The following is a 25,364-nucleotide window of genomic DNA, read 5'->3' as shown; positions in this document are numbered from 1 at the left end:
CGAGAGCTTTCACACATCCCCTCTTCCCCCTCTCCGTTTCATCGATTTTAGCGGAAGCTGGCCGTTTGGCTGGAGTTTGTCGTGTTCCGCTTGATTAGAGATTTCCATATGTTGCGTATCTCTACGCTAGCTTGGCTAAATGCGTTGTTGGACAGCACACATGCGGCTTCTTTGAATTTTCTCCTGAACCAGTGTTCTTCCTTGTGGATGATTTCAGCGTGAGCCCACTTGATGTTATGTTGATGAGTCTAAACGTGCTCTGCTATTCCCGATTTACTGGTTTTTCTTCGCCGAGTGTGCTTCTTATGCTCGGCAATGCGAACTTTCGATGGCCTCTCAGTTTCACCGATGTATGATTCTCCGCACTCGCAGGGTATCCGGTAAATGCAACTCTTGGAATCGCAGTCCGCATTTGGTGGCCTGGTTTTTGTGAGGCTGCTGAGCATAGTGTTCCCAGATGTGAAGTAGGTTCTGATGTTATACTTGGACCCAATCCTTATCCTTTCCGACAATCCTCTTCTCTCTTCCTTGTGGAGCTTTTGCTAAAGCCGGTTCTACCATCACTTTGGAGTAACCATTTTGTTGAAGGTCGTTTATGATGTTTCCTAGTTCCTTTTCGAGACCTACCTTTGTATTGCAGAACCCGAAAGCACGGTCTAGAGTAGAGTCTTGATGATTCCTCTTTCAGTGGATTGATGGTGATTGGATTCCTGGTTCAGATACTGTACTGTGTTAATACACAGATGTTTCCCATTTTGTGTCGGTCCTCTTCACCAATTGTGGAATTGGCCATGGTGGTAGTGCGCCCGACTCACGATCGGAAGACCGTGGGTTCGATTCCTGCCTCGATCAGATATTTTTCTCGAGAGAATTTATCTGGTTGAAGCTGAAATGATTCTGCAACCGTGTTAGGAATCACACGTTGAAAGGTAAGACTTCGTTAGTCCTTAGCTCGCACAAGTTTCTCAACTTCTGAGAGTTGTCGTTCGAATGGGGGCGACAGCTGATTAACGGAAAAACAGATTTTAAACAGATTTTTTTAAACAGATTTTAAATACGTCTGAGAATGACAATTCGTTGTGGACTTCTTTCTCCATTGTGAAAGTGATGGAAGAACCTACGTTGTTCATGTGCTTCAGGAAGGTGTCTAGTTCTGCATTTCCAAGGTTCCATATTATAAAGGTGTCGTCGTTATCAAGAATATCAAAGTTAGTATAAAATATAAAAAAGGCATATAAATGTTTGGATTTATATGCCTTTTTTATATTTTATACTAACTTTGATATTCTTAATAAAGGAGAAAAATATACTTTCCGAAAGTTTGAATAACAAAAAATAGTGTTTCCATAGCCCTCAGATATTGACTGAAATACCCAAATCAAAAATAATGTATAGTTTTATATATATATATATATATATATATATATATATATATATATATATATATATATATATGAGTTACTGCTTCGCTTCGAGAGGTGTAAACTCGACCTCTCGAAGCGAAGCAGTAACTCGTCTTGATAATGCCATCTGAGATGATGGCGAAACGTCGACTATCGAATAGTACACAACGGATGAACACCCGGAAAAACAACACATCATATTCTACCATCCGTGAAAACCTACATTGTAATATATATATATATATATATATATATATATATATATATATATATATATATATATATATATATATATATATATATATATATATATATATATATATATATCATCACCTCATCACCGCGCTGATGAGGCCAATAGCCAGAAACACGTGTCCGCGGTTTGCCCCACTTTTTTTGAGTGTTGTGTCCACGAATTATTTAATTCTTGATTTATATATATATATATATATATATATATATATATATATATATATATATATATATATATATATATATTGATTAGTGTTGTGGGCGGTGTGTTTGCTGTTAGTGGTTTTTCATGCAGCTGATAGTATGCATGCGTCATCAATTTATTCAAACTACTTCTATTCTCATTTTCAATTGCCTTTCTTATCTTCCTGCTGTTGTATACTGGCGATCCATTTGCAGCTTTTGGAGTCAGTGATAATATTGACAACAACACCAACTCGCACTTTGCAACATACAAACAACCCAGCCCTATACAAACACCACTTCAATACAGATCATAAGAATCGTATTGTTGCGGTGTTTGCATAGGGCTGGGGTTGTTTGTTGCGAAATGCGAATTGGTGTTCCTCTAATCTGACCAATATTCGCCTATTTGTTTGGCCAACATATTCCCCGCTGCAATTACCACAGGCGATTTTATATAAGCCTTGGTTTTCTAGGTTCACTTCGTCTTTTGGGTTGTTCCAGAAATGTTTTATGGTTCTTGTTATTTTATGTGTTGTTTTTATGTTTTTCTGTCTTAAAATTCTTCCTATTTAATATGTAAGTTCCTCTGACGTAAAGTAAAATAGCTTTGGTTTCCTTTGTGTTTTTTTCTTCCCTGTTATTCCTTCATGAAGCAACACACGGACGCCTGAAGATGTTATTGTATAACGAAACACGTGTAGCGGTATTGTAAACTTTCAAGTGGAAATCTCACATTGGAGTGTGTTTTTTGAATTGGTTTGAATATATTTTCATCAAGCATCGGTCAGTTGTATCATATTTTTGTACGTGGAATTATTTTTTGCAATTTTTTGAGATCGTACTCAGCAAGTGGAATTCACGTGAATTGAAATAATCATTTTTTTAATGTTTTGGAATTACTCATTAGTTTTATGTCGTAGGAAACATCGACTGAAAAATAAGTTGGATGATATTCAACAGAAAGTTACTCAATCTGAGGCCAATTTAGACGAATCAGAAATATTACTCAACAACGCGTCAAAAATGATTGACTCGTCAATTGGAAAATTGAAAGACCTGCAAGACGCTCCTGAAACATTGGAAACTCTAAATAACAATTTCAGAAGTCAGTTAGAGAACAATAGAGATGAAATAATCAAGATCGAAGAACTGAAACCACGAGTACAAGATCATGCATCGAATTTGTCTGAAAGGGTGCAGCAGCTGGAACATATTCTGTCTGAATCACAATTTGGTTCAAACGATGCTGTCAAAGCAGCAAGGGCATATAAAGATATTGTAGCAGCAGTGGAAAGCGCTAGAAAAGCTGCAGATAGTGCTCAAATTGATACAAATGAAGCGGCCGACATTCTGAGTAATATTCAAGAAAGAACTAATGATGCCGATACAAACTCTGCCAAAGCATTAGATGACGCTTATGAATCCAAAGAATCTACGTACAAAGAACTGGAACCGAAGTTGGCGGATGCTCTTTCGGAATATACACCTATAAAAACAACGCATGATGAGAATGACCAGCTGCTTAAAGAAATCGAAAAAATCTTGGAACATATACAAATCAAAGATTTGGGTAATGCATATAAGGAAGCCTCAAATAACGCAGAAAAGGCTTTGTTTTCTATGTCAGAAGTGAAGACATTAGTTGATGATTCATTCAAAACGGTGAGTAGAAAACAATTAAGGGTGCACATTTCTCACATAATCTTTGATTATTTCAGTTGCCACAGGAAACTAAAGAAGCTGAGTTACTTCCCAAACAGTTGGATGACATGAAACGTAGCCTTATTCAAACAGAAAAACAAATCAATGCTGTCAACGAAAAACTTCCACCAGTTATAAAGAGTCTCGACGATTTACCAGAAAGGCAAAATTCTTACAAAGCAAAATCAGATGTTATAAAGTCAAATATTAAAAAACTGATGCAGCAGATTGAACTTGCTAGAGATTCGGCAAACAAAATCAAAGTTGGTGTAAAGTTTCAACCCAGTACCACTCTGGAACTCAGAAACCCGAAAAATATTGAAAAATTGAGTACATCCACGAAATTCTCAGGTTATTTCAAAACCGATCAGCCAAATGGTCTTGTCTTTTACATTGGAAATCCAAATGGTACCAACTTACCAAAAACAAAATCGGTAAGTATTGCTCTTTACATAACACTAGTTTACAGCCAATTTACGACTGTAACGCCAAAGGCTGCTCTTTGGTAAGATAAGGTAAGATTATTGAGGTATGATATTTTTCACAAAAATTTAATGAACACGACATTCCAAATTTGCTTCTCCCTGAATTGAGGAAATTGTTTAAAATCTAGCAACACAGCGGCTCTGCCTAGTATTCGAATCTGCTTCCGCTGTATATGAGACTTGTAACGCCGCTTCTCGAACTTCCGATACTCGAGTAGTGGTGAGTTAGTATTAGAGAAGCGAGGTGAGTAAACACGCGAATATTAAGGGTATTATATTAGTGTTATCTTTGTGAATAAAATAAGTTAACATCTGTAAACGCAGTATCACATATTTGAACTCGACGTACGCAACAGTACAGAAATGTCCAAAGTACAAAAACGTGGCTGCGTTAATCCCGCAGATAGTTTTTGCTATATTTTATGTGGTCAGTTTACTCCTAAATCGCAGAAACAGCCAATTAATCAAATGACCAAAGTAGCTTACCATAAGTATTTTGGATGTGTTGTTGGTGATCAAGATCGGGATTGGGCTCCTCACGTATGTTGCCAAACCTGTGCAGCAAATCTAAGTAACTGGTTAAATAGCAAACGTTCTTCTATGACTTTTGCAGTTCCAATGATTTGGCGAGAAACAAACAAATCATTACAATGACTGTTACTTTTGCATAACAAACGTGTTTGGTTTTTCAAGAAATAGCAAACACAAAATTGTATATCGGGATTGTCCTTCTGCAAGAAGGCCGGTTCTTCATGGAGAAGGTTTACCAGTTCCAACACACCAGGCAAATTGGGTGGAAGATTTGGAAATGTATGATGACCAGGCAGGTTTCCATGATGTGCCAGAAAAAGACGGTTCTCATTTTCCAGAGAGTGAAGGAAGAACAGCACTCCATTCAATCGAACAACCTGAATTAAATGACCTAGTTCTGGACCTCCACTTGTCCAAAAAGAATGCTGAACTATTGGGGTCAAGATTACAAACAATGGAATTTACTAGCCCCTTAAACCAAAGTTACAACATTTAGAAGCCGTAACCATGAGCTATCCTTTTTTACTACGCAGGATAAAATGTGTGTTTGTGTAAATCCAAATGGTGAGATGGAAAAATTAGGATTTGCACATAATCCGGACGAATGGCGTTTGTTTATAGATTCATCCAAAACAAGTTTAAAAGCCATTCTGCTCCATAATGGTAACAAAAGACCCTCTATTCCTCATGCACATGCAGTTGCCATGAAGGAAATACACGAAAGTATGTCACTTATTCTAAATGCAATAAGTTAAAATACGTATAAGTAGCTAATATGTGGTGACCTAGATGTCATAGGACTATTATTAGGTCTTCAGAGAAGATTTACGAAGTTTTGCTGTTTTCTTTTTGCCTTTGGAACAGTAGGGCAACACAGAGCCATTATAGTAAAAGAATGGCCTCCGAGAGATAAATATATTCCAGGTCAAGCTAATCCCAAAAACGTTTTATTACCTCCATTACACATTAAACTGGGGTTGATGAAAAATTTTGTGAAAGCATTAGACAAGAAGGTGATGCGTTTAAATACCTTCACGTTTTTCCAAAATTAAGTGATGCAAAGCTCAAAGAAGGTTTATTTGTTGGACCACAAATTAGAAAACTACTAAGTGATCAACAGTTTGATCAAAAATTAAGTAATGTTAAATTAGCTGCGTGGAGTTCTTTCAAAAGAATTGCACTCTTGCACTCTCATTTGGATTTTTTCCCTGAAAATTTGGGTACTGTCTGTGACGAACAAGGAGAAAGGTTCCACCAAGACATAATGACAGTAGAACAACGTTGCCAAAGCAGATGAGATGCAGCAATGATGGGGGATTATTCTTGATTCCTTATGAGGGAAAACGATGAAACATATAAACGAAAGTCAACATTTGCAAAAATGTTCATTGGGATGCTTTTTCATGTGTATTGTAAATAAAGTCTGTTATCTATTTAAAATCTGTTTTTCCGTTAATATGTATAAAATATATTTTTCTTTTCTTGCTTTGATCATATATTTCCCTATAATATGTGAAAATTTTTGTATAAAATGAAAATAACTATAACTCAAAATCTTTACATGATGGAAAATTTTTGATGTTGAAGTCGCAGTCAGGATGCTTTAAACTCTCATGTATAGCCATTAAAAAATTAGTCGCAATTTTTTTTCTTATTTGTTGACTAGTGTAATTTGAGATTCAAGATAACAGACAAAAATTCTTGCAAAATTAACAATGACCTTCACAGTCTCAAGTTATAACTGAAAAGGGCGCTTTACAAAAACCTGTATTTCAAAACAACCGATATCCAATTAAATTGTTTGGAAAAGCTCTCAATTGGTTATTTAGTTTAATTTATTTTGTAAATACAGGGCTATTCAAATTCGTTTCTGTACATGGGGATCTCGTAAACGATAAGAGATAGAGTGTCGGTTAAATTGTGGCAAAGTTGCGTATTTTAGAGACCTATTCAATGATGTAAAGAAATCCAATATATCTCTTTTTGTTTTGGAGATATACAGGAAAAACCAAAAAATCCCAAATTATTTTTTTGCCTATATCTTCTTTATTCGCATACATATTGAAAATCTGTCCACATTTGAGTATTGGCACTTGATGTGGGCTATCAGAATATGTCCATGAATCTTTTATATAGGGTGTCATCTGACTTGGGCCACCCCAATCTTTGAATTTTTAAATACGTACCTGTATTTTTTGTTGTAGTTTTTGGATCGTAGACGTTCACTTCATACTGAGAAATTGAATTTTATTTTATATTTGGGGATGTTTCGGTAATAAACGCTCAGAGTAATAAAAAAAAAGAATAGATACCTAAAAATTTTTTTAAAACTCTCGGAAAACTCTACGGTACATAGAGAGACGTGAAAGTTGCTATTGTGTTTTTATTCAACTCGGTCAACCAATTTCCAGTTCCTTAATTCAAAAGGGAATAATTGACACAATTATAATCAAATATTACCCAAACACCCCGAAATATAAAATTTAATTTGATTTCTCAGTATGGAGTGAACGTTGACGATACAAAAAATACAACAAAAAGTACAGGTCCGTATTTAAAAATTCAAAGATGGGGGTGGCCCAAGTCAGATGACAACCTATATTATAAAAGAGTCATGGACATATTCTGATAGCCCACATCAAGTGCCAATAGCACAGATTTTCAATATGTCTGCGAATAAAGAAGATATAGGCAAAAAATAATTTGGGATTTTTTGGTTTTTTCTGTATATCTCCAGAACCAAAGGAGCTATATTCGATTTTTTCACATCATTGAATAGGTCTCTTCCAAAATACGCAACTTTGCCACAATTCAACTGACACTCTATCTCTTATCGTTTACGAGATCCCCATGTATAGAAACGAATTTGAATAGCCCTGTATATATATTTCGCGCTGTATCGAGCATTAAGGGACTAAAGAAACGTTCCACCCGCATAAAAAGTTCAAGGTATTGTTCAATATATACTTTTAGTAGATATATAAAAAAAATTGAACTCCGATGCTATATACGGCGCCCGTAAGTAGTCTCCACCGCCTCTTAACTTTCCAAAGGACGATTTTTGTAAAAAGGAATCATTTTTAGTACTTTTTGATGAAAAAAGCGGCCGAGAGGGCACTCTATCATTTTGTTCAATAAAAAGGAGGGTCGTGTGATATTTCGTATGGGCGGTATTTCTATTCGCTATACACTGACCGTCATTTTTATTATTTTAACACGCTTTTTTCCCTCATTTTAGTAATTCATTTGAGGAGATTCTCTCCAACGGAAACATTCATTCCATTCATTCCATTGACTTTTCTTTAGATGACTTAGATATGAGCAATTATGCAGCATACAGTGTGGCTCCTTGTCGTTATAATCTATAAGTACTTTCGAATCACATTGGAACTACTTACAACAGGCATTACACAGTATATTGCAGACACCCATATAGTGACACGTGGCATGAATACAACGATTCACACGTGTTCCCAATTTCGCCAAAATCACTTGTGAGCGATGAGGCATATGTCCTCTTTTATGACCAGGAGGGAACGAAGAAGCATCTTTGATGTGATTTCTTTCCTATTTCTTTTTTTTATAATCTTAGTGCTTCAAATTGATTTGTATTTCATGATTGTTCCAAACTTTATTATTTATTGTAAATATTGTAAACTTTATGTGACCACAAGATCCGTTAGATATACAGGGTGTAACATAAGTACGATAAAATATTCAAGTGACGTATTTTTTCGTTTCGGAGATACGGGGTGTTGAAATTGAATTCTTTTGTTTGCTTTCTGAAAATAACTCTTGCGAAAAATAAGTTATTTGCACGAAATTTGATACCCGGAGTTCTTCTGACGTGGGAAATCATAATTTCGTATCAGTTTTCATGTAACATCTAGAGGGCACTGCGTACGCTGTTATTATTTATTTCAAATTGCCTTAACTTTTTTGACAGTAAACTTTTGGTACTTTTCATGAAAAAACCTAATTCCCACACCTTTTCCAAGTAAAAAAGGTACACTTTCTCATCAACGCTGGAGGTGATCGTTTTCGGGATATTTACAATTTTCTATATCGATGCATATTACTTTATAGCCAAATTTTATTTCAATAATTTTTGTCACTCTCCATTTGCAAATTGAGTTAATTAAATCGAGTAGGCTATTAAAGTTTGTCTATAAAAATAGAAGTTCGCTGTCACATTTTTAACTATTAATTGACAAATTCACAGTTCGGAGTTTAAAAGGTAATTTTTTGGTACTGTAGAATTGGAGGAGGCGGTTCTCGAAGAAATTAGTGAACATCCAGAGACAAGTACAAGAAAAATTTGTCAAACTTTAGTCAAAGGAACAGCAATTATATCCTTATCATATTCAGCCTGTCCAGGCACTTAGGCTACGTGATTTCCAACCACGTATCGAATTTGCCCAATGGCTTCAAAGAAAAGTCGATCAACATCCGCAAATTCTATCGAAAATCCTCTTCACAGATGAGGCTAATTTTTCAACAAATGGTATCATGAACTTCCATAACAACCACATCAAGGCGGAAGATAACCCACATGCGATAACGCAAACTCATTTCCAAGGCAGATTCTCTTTTACTGTATGGGTAGGTATAATTGGGGATTATTTAATTGGGCCCTATTTACTCCCCTTACGTTTGAATGGAGATGCTTACCTACATTTTTTGGAACACGAGCTTCCCCAACTCATGAAAGATGTTCCCATTGGTCTCCGAAATCACTCTTGGTTTATGCACGATGGAGCTCCTGTTCATTTTAGTGTGATAGCAGACAACTTTTCAGACGTAGCATATTCCCAACGATGGATAGGAAGAGGAGCCACTGAGCATTTGCCCCCGAGGTCACCGGACCTCAATCCCGTCGATTTTTTCTTTTGTGCATACTTAAAATCACTAGTTCATGCTAGCCTCATTGTAAACGAGGAAATGTTGAGGGATCCCATCATAGCTTGCTGCGAAACGATAAGAAACACTCCGGGCATTTTGCAACGGGTGCGGAATTCTTTGATGAGGAGAGCAGAATCTTGTATTACTGTTGGGGATCGTCACTTTGAATAGTTGTTTCGTTCAATTTTTATATGTTTATTTTCCTAATAAACAACACAGTACTTCTCCGAATTGTTTTTTTTACAAACTCCGAAATGTAGCACTTTCTAATTGAATAATTAAACCTGACAATTTTTTTAATTTGGATTGAATAAGCAGTTCGATAATTAAAAGAAATCTGTAGGGGTATAGTGCGTATAAAGTTTGATGATAATAACTGAAATTGCAAAAAACTTATGACAAAAACCTATCATGTTTTGAAAAATTTCAACAATCTGTATTTCGAAAACGAATCATTCTTCGTTAAACATTGTATGGGAAAAAGTTGTTTATTTTGACGAGATCCATCACATACTTAGTTTTTGTCATGTTCTCAGGAACTTCACTTAGCTCCTTAGGAGCTAAGTAATATGCATCGATATAGAAAATTGTAAATATCTCGAAAACGGTCACCTCCAGTGTTGTTGACGAAGTGTACCTTTTTTACTGGGAAAAGGTGTGGGAATTAGGTTTCTTCATGAAAAGTACCAAAAATTAACTGTCAAAAAAGTTAGGGCAATTTGAAATAAATAATGACAGAGTACGCAGCGCCCTCTAGATGTTACATGAAAATAAATACGCAATTATGACTTCCCACGTCAGAAAAACCCAGGGTACCGAATTTCGTGCAAATAACTTATTTTTTGCAAGAGTTCTTTTCGAAAAGCGAACAAAAAACTCCATTTCAACACCCCGTATCTCCGAAACGGAGCGTTTTCGGACACAAATTCATATAGACTTTTTTTCTTGAAATCGTCTCAGGAATACGTCACTTGAATATTTCAACGTACTTATGTTACACCCTGTATTTAGAACAAGACCTCTCAAAGAGGCTTCGCCATTTTATGTCTTACAATATGATTCAATAATTTTTTCAACAAATTTTGACATGGTTGCTTCAATAGAATGTTGTCTACAAGTTTTTTAATTTTTTTTTTATTGTTTTTAAATTATTTGAAGTCACCATAATTTATTTTATTTCTGACCGGGATATTATAAGCTTATATCGTCATAGTTACGCTATCAATAAAGAGGGTCATAACTCCCTTGGGACATTATAGATTTTATAATTCCCTCTACCTTTCACAAGTAAAAATAAATAGAAATGAAAACTGAACCATATTTTATTTATTCACGTCATTACAAATAATAAATGTACAATTTTGAAATGTTCCCTGAAAATTACTTCCGCCAATGGAAACAATTTCTTCTTTTGTATGGCTGGAACTTCTGTTCACTACAGTCGAGGTACCTGCCTCTTCTGATGACAAAGTAGACAACATACGCGCCGTTTTATTTCTCAATTCGATGCTATCCTCCAAATACCCCTCCGCCACCGTGGAACTTTTCCAACCTCCGTGTCTTTTTAAGTTAGTCATAGTTGCTCCTGCATTGGCTAGAGCAGTAGCAGAAGTGCGACGAAGGCAATGTCCCGTATAGGAAGATGAGTTTGGCAATCACAAATACATTGCGATTTTGCTGGGGATTTTCCCAAACATGTTTTTTCCAATTGGCTGAGATGTACATTTATTTTGTCGGAAGCTCAAAAAAAATCGTTCAATACCTTTAGGACGCAAAGACATATAAAGTCTTAATAAAGGCAAAGCGGAGAACTCTTTTTCATCCACAACTGTAAATTTCTTCGATACACCAGTTTTACTTTCCGGTACGTTCACTACCATAACGGAATCCCGGTCCTCTATATCCGATATCTTCATATTCAAAAGTTCCTGACTTCTGCATCCTCCAAAATAACCCATAATCAAAACAACCTATAACAAAAAAAAAGGAAATAAATACACACAAAAAGGAAAATAAGAAAAAAATTACCTTATGCAATAAATGAATATCATTAGGAGCGTCCTTTAGGAATCTGATAACATCTTTAGGAGATAAAACAGCAGACTTTTTCGGCTTATAACTCTTACTCTTCCGTTTCAAAAAAGCCTGTAGTTCATTGAACTTGTTGATATCTCGTTTCTCATGTATAGTCACCATCGATTTTAGCATTGACCATTTAGTCCATAAAGAATTCGGACTATACGTTTCTGACTGAAACGAATAAACACAATTACTACCAAATCTACCGAAAAACATAGAAAATTCCTTACCAGCTCTTGAAAATATGCCAGAAATACAGTTTCAGTGACATCTTTTGGCATAACATTTTTCCGTGTCAGCCAGTCCAGATATATCTTGTATTCTTTTTGGTATACGGCTTCACTTTTCGATGGAATTTATGATTCTCTTGCTTGTTCAGCTTTTTTCAAAATATCCTCCATTATATTCGGGGTAGAAAACACGTTTTCACCGCAAACACAGCTTGATAACAAAGTTCTGTTTATAAACAAGTAACATAGCAACAACCTAGCAACAAGAAAACTCTACTATAATCAACGGTACCTGATTCAAATATACCGGGAAGGTAATGAATTGGTACATTTTTCCGTTTCAAAAATGAACAAAATTTTATTGAAATCGGTCAGAAATAAAATTATCTATGTACCACGGGAATTAATGAGCCTTAATAACCTCAGGCAATTGCTGTCCCTCGGGCCAGGGGCCCTCGGGACGCAAACTTTGCCATCGGTAATTAAGGCCCTCCTAATTCCCTTGATATATAAGTAACTATTTTCGCCACCAAGCTTTCTTACATATTTAAATTCCAAACTCATTCTTTTTGATATTTCCTTTTTTTCCACTAGTCTATTTGAATATTCCGATCCCAGTTAGTAATTTACATTATTTCAATCGTTTCATTTTTTTTTGTTCTTGTTTGTTGACACTTTTTAAGACAATGGAACTTCGATCCTTTGAAATTAACAAAGTTTGACACAATTGTTCATTTTCAGGATGATTACATGGCTCTTATAATACAAAATGGTTATCCTGTTCTCAAGTTAAATATTGGTAATGGCAATGAGCAAATAATCAATCCAAAATACGTTTCTGATAATAACTGGTATCAGTATATCATCGAAAGGTACTGTATCAACCATTAAATTGAAACTATTATCATAAACAATGATTCATTTTCACAGGGTAGGATTCAATGCGAAATTATCAATACGTGAAGAACTCTCAGATGGTACTGAGAACACAATTGAAAAAGAAAAAACCCTTGCCGGTCCATATACAATGTTCAATCTTGATGAAAATAAATCCAAAATATTTGTGGGAAGTTTCCCGAATAATTACGAAATGCAAGAAGGTATTGATTTCAGCTCTTTCAGTGGCGAAATAGAAGATTTGGTGATAGGAAATACACCTATGTCACTTTGGAATTTCAACTACGGATACGATAATAATCGAGGAGCATTGGAAAGGTAATGAAACAGTTATTAGGAGGTGTTTGTTAATTTTGGACTGTGATTTAGTTATTTGGCTGGGCGATATAATGAATAGTTTTCATCAACAGAAATTATAATATTTAAAAACATTACATTCATGTAATGCATGTGGCAATTACCGTTCAGAAAGTCTTTCACAGGAAAATATTTAAAAGCATTACTCAACAGCAGTGGATATTTTTGTGTATACAGTGCATTTCTTTAAAGCCCCCCCCTTTTATTTTTGAACGGGTTAACTCAAACAATTTAAATTTGGGATAATGAAAGTAATGCATGAATATTTTATTTAGAAGTGAAATTGGAAGATGAAACTTTCAAAATGGCGACTGGGCGCCATCTGGAAAAAATATAAATGGAGGGGGGGGGTCTTGTGACACATTATTTTGAAGCTCCTGTCGAATACTTCACAACCCTAGAATATGAAGTCAATATCTTTACCTACTACAAAATGGCGGAGCATTTAATAATTTTCTGAAGACAAACACATTAATATCGATATTTTTAGAAATATTCCTTTATATCTGCCATATGGCAATTCCAACAACGCGATAAGGTTTTGATTATATTTTTTGATTATAAAAATGACAAAAATGTCAGTACGACAATGAACATCATTGTTCAGTTAGATTATGGTCAATTCTCTTCTATTGGAAGAAAAAACTGAAGCTATTTTTATTTACGGTGCGACGCTTAACTTTCACAAGACCAAAAGGATTTTCAATGAACGTTTTCCGAATAATAATAATAATAATTTCAACATTGTGATAATGCAAATAAAAAAGAGAAAAACGTCAATAAATTCAGTTGAGAAATGATAAAAAAAATGTATATACATATCGTCCTTCCTTTAGAAAATATTTGAGGAAACTTGTATCCAAATTCACAACTACTGGTAGAGTACATAACAAAAAGCCCTCAGGTCATCCGTCCATTCTGGAAGAACAGGAAGTGCAAATAATTGGTGAGGTGATAGTAAATCCTGAACAGTCTACTTATTCCGTCGCGAATGTTTGTGAGGTGTCTCCTTCTAGTGTGTGGAGACTTTTGAAGAAGAATAGATATCATCCATACAAAATTAAAATGGTACACCAATTAACTGAAGATGACCCTGATCGAAGAATAGAATTCTGCGAAATCATGACGGAAACCATTGCCAGGCATCCTACCTATCTCCATAATATTTGTTTTAGTGACGAATGTACATTTTTTTAAATCGCAATGTTCACAGACAAAATTGCTGTTATTGAAGTGATACTAACCCTCACGTCTCCGGGAAACACATACCCGATATCCAGAAAAAATTAACGTTTGGGCAGGAATATTGGGAAGCCATATTGTAGGACTTCTATTTATTGACCAAAATTTTACGGGGGAACTGTATTCGAATATGCTGGAAACTACTGTTGACTCTCTCATCACCGAAATCGTCAAAGCGAATCCTAATGAATTCGATATGGATATTATATTCCAACAAGATGAAGCACCACCACATTACTCCAGACAAGTAAGAAACTATTTGGATACTACTTTTCCAGGTCGTTGGATTGGCCGTCGAGGTCCTACAGAATGGCCAGCCCGCTCGCCAGATTTTACACCTTTGGATTTTTTATGGGGCTATTTGAAGCAAAAGGTGTACGAAACTGAAACTGCTTCAATATTGGATATACGATAAAGAATAATAAATATTTGTAGAGATATTGACGTTACTATGTTCGGCTTGAAATATCGTATAGGCTGTTCATATGTCAAGAAATTCAAGTCAACTATTTCGAGCATCTTCTGAATTGACCTCAAGCTTATTACCTTATATTATATAGTTAAATGCCAATGTATTCAGACAATTATTGAAATTTCCGCCATTTTGTAGTAGTTAAAGATACTGACATTATATTCTAGAATTGTGAAGCATTTGTCAGGAGCTTCAAAAAGATGTATCACAAGACCCCCTTTTAATTTTTTTTTTTTTCATCTGTCAATTTCACTTCAAAATAGAGTATTCATGCATTAATGTCATTATCCCAAATTTCAATTTTTTGAGTTGTCCCATTCAAAAATTAAAAGGGGGGGACATTATAATAATAATAATAATAATAATAATAATAATAATAATCTTACTCCAATCTTCCAATCTTACTCTACTCGTTTGGAGTAGTGAAGTGGACTCGGGAGGAGCTGTATCAACTCGACGTAAGGACCCGAAAAATGATGCATCTCTATAGGAGTTTGCATCCCAAATCGTCCGTTCCACGGTTGTACTTCCCCGACAACAGGGAGGTCGTGGACTTTTGAGTTTGGAGTGTCTACATGACAGAATGGTACTGGATACAGCCTGTAAAGTCGTCAGGAGTTCGGATCCCCTTCTCTGCATGGTCCGTGACCATGAGAGAGCAGGAATTGGAGCATTTCTCCTTAGGGCAGCTGCTCGAGCAGCTGATGAACTCGGTATAGTTTTCGACTCTGAACGAGGTGACTACAACTCTGTCACCGAGTTGGAACCCGTTCAGCAAAAAGCTCAGATAAAAGCCGCAGAGATCACCTCACTTCTGCGGAGACACAGGGATAAGCCAATGCATGGGGTCTTCTTCAATAACATTGAAGACCTTGGCTTATCAAAGCGCCTGACGTTCGCTTTTCTCAGGTCGAGTGGGCTGAAGTCGGAAACTGAGGGGTTCATCATGGCTTGCCAGGATGGTGTCTTCAACACCTTAGTCTACCGCAGTCGCGTGATGGGTATAGAGGTTCCTGACACAAGGTGCAGGGCCTGCCGCGAGGCGCCCGAGACCCTAATGCACTTGCTATCAGCATGTCCAGCATATGCGGTCTCGGCCTATATCCATCGACATAACGCGGCCCTAAGAGTGCTATATTACCATCTACGGCACTCTTACGGTATTGACGAGACACCGGTGTTGCCCTACGCTCCGGGGGATATTGAATCCGTTGTGGGGAACGAGAAGTGCCGAATTTATTGGAACTATTCGTTCCCCACCCTCAGGCTCATACAAGCTAATAAGCCTGATGTAGTTCTTTTCGACCACCAGACCAAGACGATATTTGTCGTAGAGTTTTCAGCTCCTGGCGAGACGAATATCGTCAGAAAAGAGGAGGAAAAACGGATAAAATATCGAGATTTTCTCTTCGAACTCCGCAGACTCTATCCAGATCACTCTGTCAAGATGGTCGTTCTGATTGTTGGAGTCCTTGGTGGAATGATGTCTTCTCTACTCTCGAATCTAAAAATCATACCGGCTTGCCGCACTAAGGCAGAAATCTTAGCCGCACAGATGCAGAAGGCTGTCATTCTTGGCTCACTGCGTTTGCTCAGGGCACATGATTCTCGGACCCAATGATCACTTACCCCACGGTGTGGGGAGTGGTCATTGGTTGATTATGCTGGCGCGCCCTCCCGAATGTGTCGGGGCTTCGGGGGATAGGGCCTGACCAGCGCACACTACGGTGGAAAAAAAAAAAAAAAATAATAATAATAATAATAAGGACCCGAAAAATGATGCATCTCTATAGGAGTTTGCATCCCAAATCGTCCGTTCCACGGTTATACTTCCCCCGACAACAGGGAGGTCGTGGACTTTTGAGTTTGGAGTGTCTACATGACAGAATGGTACAGGATACAGCCTGTAAAGTCGTCAGGAGTTCGGATCCCCTTCTGCGCATGGTCCGTGACCATGAGAGAGCAGGAATTGGAGCATTTCTCCTTAGGGCAGCTGCTCGAGCAGCTGATGAACTCGGTATAGTTTTCGACTCTGAACGAGGTGACTACAACTCTGTCACCGAGTTGGAACCCGTTCAGCAAAAAGCACAGATAAAAGGCGCAGAGATCACCTTACTTCTGCGGAGACACAGGGATAAGCCAATGCATGGGGTCTTCTTCAATAACATTGAAGACCTTGGCTTATCAAAGCGCCTGACGTTCGCTTTTCTCAGGTCGAGTGGGCTGAAGTCGGAAACTGAGGGGTTCATCATGGCTTGCCAGGATGGTGTCTTCAACACCTTAGTCTACCGCAGTCGCGTGATGGGTATAGAGGTTCCTGACACAAGGTGCAGGGCCTGCCGCGAGGCGCCCGAGACCCTAATGCACTTGCTATCAGCATGTCCAGCATATGCGGTCTCGGCCTATATCCATCGACATAACGCGGCCCTAAGAGTGCTATATTACCATCTACGGCACTCTTACGGTATTGACGAGACACCGGTGTTGCCCTACGCTCCGGGGGATATTGAATCCGTTGTGGGGAACGAGAAGTGCCGAATTTATTGGAACTATTCGTTCCCCACCCTCAGGCTCATACAAGCTAATAAGCCTGATGTAGTCCTCCTCGACCACCAGACCAAAACGATATTTGTCGTGGAGTTTTCAGCTCCTGGCGAGACGAATATCGTCAGAAAAGAGGAGGAAAAACGGATAAAATATCGAGATTTTCTCTTCGAACTCCGCGAATCTATCCAGATCACTCTGTCAAGATGGTCGTTCTGATTGTTGGAGTCCTTGGTGGAATGATGTCTTCTCTACTCTCGAATCTAAAAATCATACCGGCTTGCCGCACTAAGGCAGAAATCTTAGCCGCACAGATGCAGAAGGCTGTCATTCTTGGCTCAATGCGTTTGCTCAGGGCACATGATTCTCGGACCCAATGATCACTTACCCCACGGTGTGGGGAGTGGTCATTGGTTGATTATGCTGGCGCGCCCTCCCGAATGTGTCGGGGCTTCGGGGGATAGGGCCTGACCAGCGCACACTACGGTGAAAAAAATAATAATAATAATAATAATAATAATAGTAATAACAATAACAATATTTATTTTCCATAAGACATGAACATGTATTGGAATAGTCAGTTATATGAATAAATACAATCAAGAAGATCATACAGTTACATTAGAAAATTCTTGCACGGTATAAAAACTATAATTCAATAAAAACATTTTCAAATTGAATTTAAAAACATGAATTCTGTCAATTTCTCTGAGAAAAGAAGGTAACTTGTTGAACATTTGCAATCCCAAGTAAAAAGGGGACCGGCCAGTTAGGTTGTATTTATAGAATTTCACATAGAAATTATTACGATTTCTTGTGTCAATACTATGATAGGAGCTATGTCGTTCGAACTTTGATTGATTTATATAAATATAAACACACATTTCAAATATAAATATATCCGCAAGAGTTAATATTTTGTATTGCTTGAAAAGGTCTCTACATGATGTTTGAGGTTCAACTCCTGCCAAGATTCGGAGAATTTTTTTTTGTGCGACAAAAACACTTTGCGCTGATGAAGAACCACCCCAGAGACAAATGCCATATCTAATTCGCGATTCTACATGTAATTCAGTATTTGATCACTGGCTAAAATCATTTTGAGGTTTCTCATTAAATATGTGGTAGATGATAATTTGGAGGTAAGTTGGCTACAATGTCCTTTCCATTCAGACAGTGGCCTAATGTAAGCCCTAGAAATTTACATTCAGTGACATTAGAAAGTATCCTGTTATTGGCATTTATTTTGATGTCAGAACAAGTTTTTTGTCGATGGTGAAATCGAATAGAAAAGGTTTTCTCAGAGTTAAAAAACAGAGAATTGGAATTGCACCATAAAACTAAATTATTTAGTGACCGGTTACACTCCTCCTTCAAAGAAATGTCGCATTTATCAGACACTAATAATGACGTATCATCCGCATACATAATGCATGTGTACTCAGCGACTGCAGTATTCATATCATTACAATATAATATAAATAATAAAGGTGCCAAAACAGAACCTTGAGGGACCCCAATTTCCAGAGTTTGAGTTCCAGATTTGAATATACGCTGGTGATCGGTAAATGAGACAAACTGTCTTCTGTTTTTAGTAAAGGACTCAATCCAATTGAAGGCATTACCCCTAATGCCGTATGAATTCATTATGAATACATTAAAGAAAAACACTGTATGTATATTGTGTGTGTATATATTAACATGGAGCAAATTAGATTTTGTGAATATTTTCATAGATGAATAGGTGTTTGTTAAAATTAATGTAACATGTTACCTCTTTCTGGATTTTTTCCGACTTTTTACCAGCGGGTGTTATTCATATTGTTGCATAGAAATGTTAAGTGTTTTTTGTCAATATAGAAATAATAAATATCACATCTATCATATATTGTAAGTAACTGTTTATCAGCAAAATACATGGGTCTGAAAATCACGTTTTGTAAATTAGTAATCAGGGAATAGTAATCAGTGTCATACATGTTTATATCCAAAAGGTCTAAACCAGTTGAGTTGAAAGATCTTCATAAAGATCCATTATAAAAATATTAAATACTCTCCAAGTGCAAAATTTTGGGTCTCATTTTGGATGAAAATGAACATATTGAAACAATAAGAACAATAGAAAATGTTGTATCATTAAAATACCTCAAATTGATTTATGTTTCATTAGTTTATACAACTGGAGGTTTATCCCAACACAAAACCGTTATTTTTAACACTTCGACACGTGTTTCAATCACCAAATGGCCATCTTCAAAAGAAAGATTAAACTAATTTCAAAAACTACACCTCAACGATTTGATGGACAAATCACTTGAAAAAGCTAATGTCTTGCGAAACATGTTGTGATATATTTTTCAAATAAAGTTTGTGGAGATCAAATCGTTGAGGTGTAGTTTTTGAAATTACTATGGACCTTCATCAAGTAACAGCCGAATGAATCAGAAGATTAAAATAAATCCACATAAAACATTGGCCTTATTTATACCATAGATACATCTGCTAGGTACCTGTGTCTCAATTGTCTTAAATTAATTTTACATGTTGCCTTATATCTACTAGTCAGGTAAATCTGATAACTGAAATATTATTTCAACAAGCTATTAGGTATTTGTCTACCATCGTTATTCATAATATTATTATGTTTACTTATTTCTATGCTCTCATAGGCATCTAGATGCCTGTTGTTGTTTACTTGTCTAACCAATGACTGCATGAAGAGTATACTAGTGTCTGCCAGATTGAAGTAATCATCTATTTTGAACATTTGTAAGAGTCTGGTTCTTTCGTCAGAGGTTGAGTCATGTTTGAAGATCATCAGTGTTATTATTAGATTGACTGGTGCCTCAGCTATATTTGTTATCTTACAATAGTCAGTTAGTTTGGCGCATGTTTGGCAATAAAGTTGATCATCACCCGTTAAAAGTTCTATTTTCAGATGATTTAACAATAAGCTTTGCACAGACTGGTTAACAGTCATATGAAGAAACGCCAGTTGAAGTTCCAGAAAATCACTTAGGTTTTTGCTAGCAGCAAAAGATCTACAAACTCAAGACGTAATAGACTGTACGGAATTATTCAATCCAGAGCGGTCAAGATTATTGATTCTACTATTTTACTGCTCACGAAGAATATTCAACAAGAATCCTAAGAATTCGGAACAATCCTCTTGTTGTCCTAATGAGTATGTAGTGGACTTCAAAGACTCTAGGAAATCAATTAGTTGGTGGTTCTGACGAAACTGCAGCTGCATGAACAGTTGTTTGAGTTTGGTGAATAAGTACAAAACATTCTCGTTCTCGTTCATCGTTAAAACCTTGTTCTTGAAATTTTTCGTGTAGCAAGTGTTTCCTAAATTATCTAATCCAATTTTCTTCGCAAGATTCTTATGACAACTGTCTACTGATTCGTAAGGAAGAACATGTTCCACAGAATCTGCATCAGAACCATTTCTCAAGCTGCAATCCATTCTTCCAAGTGATGAAGGGTTTTCATAGAGGGCTCGATTTGGCTCTTGCTCCATGAAGCTCTTCCACTGAAAGCATTTTATCATATAGTTATGTATATTCGAGTTGAAATCGTACGTTCGAAGATTGAACACTGTAAATTTTCAGCTAGAACGATTATCAGTCGTTAGGGGATAACAGCCGGTTAATGGAAAACAACCTTATTTCATTACATAAATAAGCTTTCTAATTTATATTTGAGTATTCAAATTTATGCTCATTTCAGAGATAAGTTGGTGAATTTAGCTCCTAGTACCGGATATAGATTCGGTGGAAACGGATATGCTATATTAGATGCTAGATCACTCCAGTTTAGGTCTAAGTCCACAATTCAAATGAATTTCAAAACATTTGCACCCACTGGCCTTCTATTTTTGGCTGGTAAAGGCAAAACATCCACTTCTCTAGAATTGCGTGATGGAAAAGTCGTCTATCAGGTAAGTCAGCAGGTGTAGTTGAAACGCATCACAGTTATTGTTAAATAAATTTTCCTCCACAAATATATATTCCAGTATAATTTGGGAGACACCACGAAGAAATGGGTTACTACTGGCAATTACAATGATGGAATGTGGCACAAAATCACTGCATCAAGAGACGGACCCAGAGGAAAACTACTGGTGGACAATGAGGATGTCATTGATAGAACAGTTCCAATTACTGGAACTTCTCTTGAATTCATCGATACAATATCATTTGGCGGTTACCCTAATAAACATAATTATAAGGATGTTACTGAAGTGAGATTCGATGGGTGTATCAATAATGTTACCATAATGGGCGAACCTGTTGATTTAAGAAACAACATAAAGGCTTTCGATGTCACTCCTGGTTGCCCTGATAAGGTAAGAATCACAGTGATAGGACTGTTCCCCAAGCATCTATTATTGAAAACTATCACATACAACAAAAATTATTTATTTAAACACTATTTAAATTTTATTCATATCTTCATTTCTTCGGATTATTTAAGATTATTATCATTTTCATTAACATAATTAAATCGACTAGCTCAATGTTCATTAAACATGCGGCAAAATTTAAGGGACTATTCCTTGGACTATTGATGATTTTTGATAGCGCGCTTCGTTTCGAAGATACGGAGCGAAAAAGAATTTCGACAGTAATACTTTATTACCAAAAATTACATTTAATATTTCTTAATCTACAAGAACTGTTGAAAATTACTACCCCTCGCTCGGTTGGATGCAAGAATCCAATATTCTCCTCATCGACTTCCGAACTCTTTCAAAGACACCAGGATCGCTTCTAATTGCCTTCTCAAATCTTTCACATCTTCCATTAACTAATAACTTTAGGTGATCCCATAGGAAATAATCCAGGGGATCCGGTGATCGAGCAGGCCATAAGTGAGGTCTACCTAGACCAATGCAGCGATCTCCGTATGTTACTGTTAAAATCTCTCGAGCCAATATGCTTAAATATGCTGGTGCACTATCGTGCATAAAACACATTGCATTTCTTGTAACCAAAGGTTCAGCCCAGACATGGTTTTTGTGAAAATTCCTTTATAAAGAGTGGCTTGCAAGAATACTAGAATTTAGTTTTGCACATATACCTTACTGCTCGTTTTTGCAAGACAAAAGTCATATTGAAAAAATATTAACTACATGATCCCCAAAAACAGATTCCATATCTCAGGCGTGAATCGATTGAAGCATAATACACACTTTTTGCCATATCTACACCAAGTTCCCATGAAATGGTTCTTACTGCGAAACATCCTGATGGCAATTTTCTTCTGAGTATTTCAATGTGATTTTCGAATTTCAATTTATCAACTATATATAAACCCAGAAATTTTGTTTCCGGCATATAACTGATCACCTGATCTATATGAAGTTCTTGAAGATTACATTTGAAAGTAAGGATGTTAGTTTTTGGTATATTGAAAGACAACCTATTAGCATCACACCAATCTTTAACTTTACTTATATCATTCTCTATCATTTGATGCAATTGTGTGCCATTTTTATCATGCCAAAGTATTGTGGTTACATCTGCAAATTGAGTGAACTCGCCGGAAATATTAATTGACGCTAGATCATTTATATAGACTAAGAAAAGGGTGGATCTCAGAACTAATCCTTGAAAAATCCTTAAAAATACGAGGTAGTGTTAAAATTTTATGTTTTATAAAGAGTGGCTTGCAAGAATCACAGAATTTAGTTTTGCACATATATCTTACTGCTCGTTTTTGCAAGAAAAAAGTCATATTTAAAAAATATTGACTACGTGATCCCCAAAAACAGATTCCATATCTCAGGTGTGAATCGATTGAAGCATAATACACACTTTTTGCCATATCTACACCTAGTTCCCATGAAATGGTTCTTACTGCGAAACATCCTGATGCCAATTTTCTTTTGAGTGAATTTCACTAGTTCGGACTTCCATTGTCTACTATATAAAATGATTTGAAATCCCTGAAACAAGTAAAAAAGGAATAATTAAAAAAGAATAGCTGAAGATAATAATTATATTAAGCAAACAATAAACCTGAAATGAAATGATAGTGAAATAACCTACAAGTAAAATATAATAATTGAATAAATAAAAATTAAAGGAATGAAAAAAGAAAATAATAAAATAGTGTAGAGATTCCAAGTCACGCTAGTTCACGACGTTTCGATTGTTGGTATCTACAATCGTCTTCGGGTGATGACTGGACTGATTCCTCCGAGAGATGACTTATTTATAGGTCGTTGAAATACTTTCACTTTCTCTGCTTTCCATTTTCCGCTTCACTGATTCCGTGAGAGATGACCGTTTTGGCGGGAGTTGGCCATTTTTTGTTTGATGATGGGTTTCCATATGTTTCGTATTTCTACGCTGGCCTGGCTGAATACGTTGTTGGACAACATGTATGCGGCTTCCTTAAATTTTCTCCTGAACCAATGTTCCTCTCTGTGCAAGATCTCAGCTTGGGACCACTCGATGTTGTGTTGATGGGTCCAAACATGGTCTGCTATTCCTGATTTGCTGGTTTCTCCTCGCTGTGTGTGCTTCTTGTGCTTGGCAATGCGGAGCACAAGAAGCACACACAGCGAGGAGAAACCAGCAAATCAGGAATAGCAGACCATGTTTGGACCCATCAACACAACATCGAGTGGTCCCAAGCTGAGATCTTGCACAGAGAGGAACATTGGTTCAGGAGAAAATTTAAGGAAGCCGCATACATGTTGTCCAACAACGTATTCAGCCAGGCCAGCGTAGAAATACGAAACATATGGAAACCCATCATCAAACAAAAAATGGCCAACTCCCGCCAAAACGGTCATCTCTCACGGAATCAGTGAAGCGGAAAATGGAAAGCAGAGAAAGTGAAAGTATTTCAACGACCTATAAATAAGTCATCTCTCGGAGGAATCAGTCCAGTCATCACCCGAAGACGATTGTAGAAACCAACAATCGAAACGTCGTGAACTAGCGTGACTTGGAATCTCTACACTATTTTATTATTTTCTTTTTTCATTCCTTTAATTTTTATTTATTCAATTATTATATTTTACTTGTAGGTTATTTCACTATCATTTCATTTCAAGTTTATTGTTTGCTTAATATAATTATTATCTTCAGCTATTCTTTTCTAATTATTCCTTTTTTACTTGTTTCAGGGATTTCAAATCATTTTATATAGTAGACAATGGAAGTCCGAACTAGTGAAATTCATCACGAAACATTGTCAATCACCTTCAAACAAACGTTTCTTTTGAGTATTTCAATGTGACCTTCGAATTTCAATTTATCATCTATATATAAACCCAGAAATTTTGTTTCCGGCATATAACTGATCACCTGATCTATATGAAGTTCTTGAAGATTACATTTGAAAGGAAGGATATTAGTTTTTGGTATATTGAAAGACAACCTATTAGCATCACACCAATCTTCAACTTTACTTAAATCATTCTCAATCATTTGATGCAATTGTGTGCCATTTTTATCATGCCAGAGAATTGTGGTTACATCTGCAAATTGAGAGAACTCTCCGGAAATATTAATTGACGCTAGATCATTTATATAGACTAAGAAAAGGGTGGGTCCCAGAACTGATCCTTGAGGTACCCCCATTTACTTTCTAATTTGTGTGATAAGTTGCCTTGAAGATATACGCTTTGAGTCCGTCCGGATAAATAAGGCTCAAACCATTGGATTACTACATCTCTAAACCCATATTTCTCTAATTTTTGCAACAGAATTTTGTGGTTAACACAGTCGAAAGCCTCTGTCAGAACTTTAAAATCCTAATTGTGTAGAAATAATAGTGTTATGCTTATTCAGAAAGGCCATTATTTTTTTTTCACGAGTTTCTCTATTATTTTTGAAAGTTTGGGTAACATTGAAATTGGTCTGAAATTTGCGGGATTATCAGTATCATTCCCCTTATGTATTGGAATTACCTACTATTGCTTTTTTTAAACATGATGGAAAAGCTCCTGTTGCAACTGAAACATTTACTGATTCAACTAGTACCATAATGGCTGAGTCGGGGAGATGTGAAAATATTTTATAGATAAGTCATCCCACCCAGATGCATTCTTATTTTTAATTTC

General features: G+C 36.4%; 1 protein-coding gene across 1 annotated transcript in view; it reads left to right on the top strand.

Moving 5' to 3' along the window:
- LanA (laminin subunit alpha) overlaps positions 1-25,364 on the top strand; it is a 178,757-nt gene that overhangs the window by 128,783 nt on the left and 24,610 nt on the right. The window contains exons 29-34 of the mRNA XM_074186666.1: positions 2,762-3,503; positions 3,560-3,976; positions 12,511-12,641; positions 12,700-12,984; positions 21,014-21,224; positions 21,300-21,632. Of these exons, the coding sequence (XP_074042767.1) occupies positions 2,762-3,503; positions 3,560-3,976; positions 12,511-12,641; positions 12,700-12,984; positions 21,014-21,224; positions 21,300-21,632 (2,119 nt within the window). The remainder of the gene's footprint in view (positions 1-2,761; positions 3,504-3,559; positions 3,977-12,510; positions 12,642-12,699; positions 12,985-21,013; positions 21,225-21,299; positions 21,633-25,364) is intronic.

The sequence above is a fragment of the Leptinotarsa decemlineata genome, unplaced genomic scaffold (assembly GCF_025532065.1).
Source record: "Leptinotarsa decemlineata unplaced genomic scaffold, Ldec_3_MD MMD2_P_RNA_scaffold_4, whole genome shotgun sequence".
Taxonomy (NCBI): Eukaryota; Metazoa; Arthropoda; class Insecta; order Coleoptera; family Chrysomelidae; genus Leptinotarsa; species Leptinotarsa decemlineata.
This window is presented reverse-complemented; position numbering and strand designations above follow the sequence as displayed.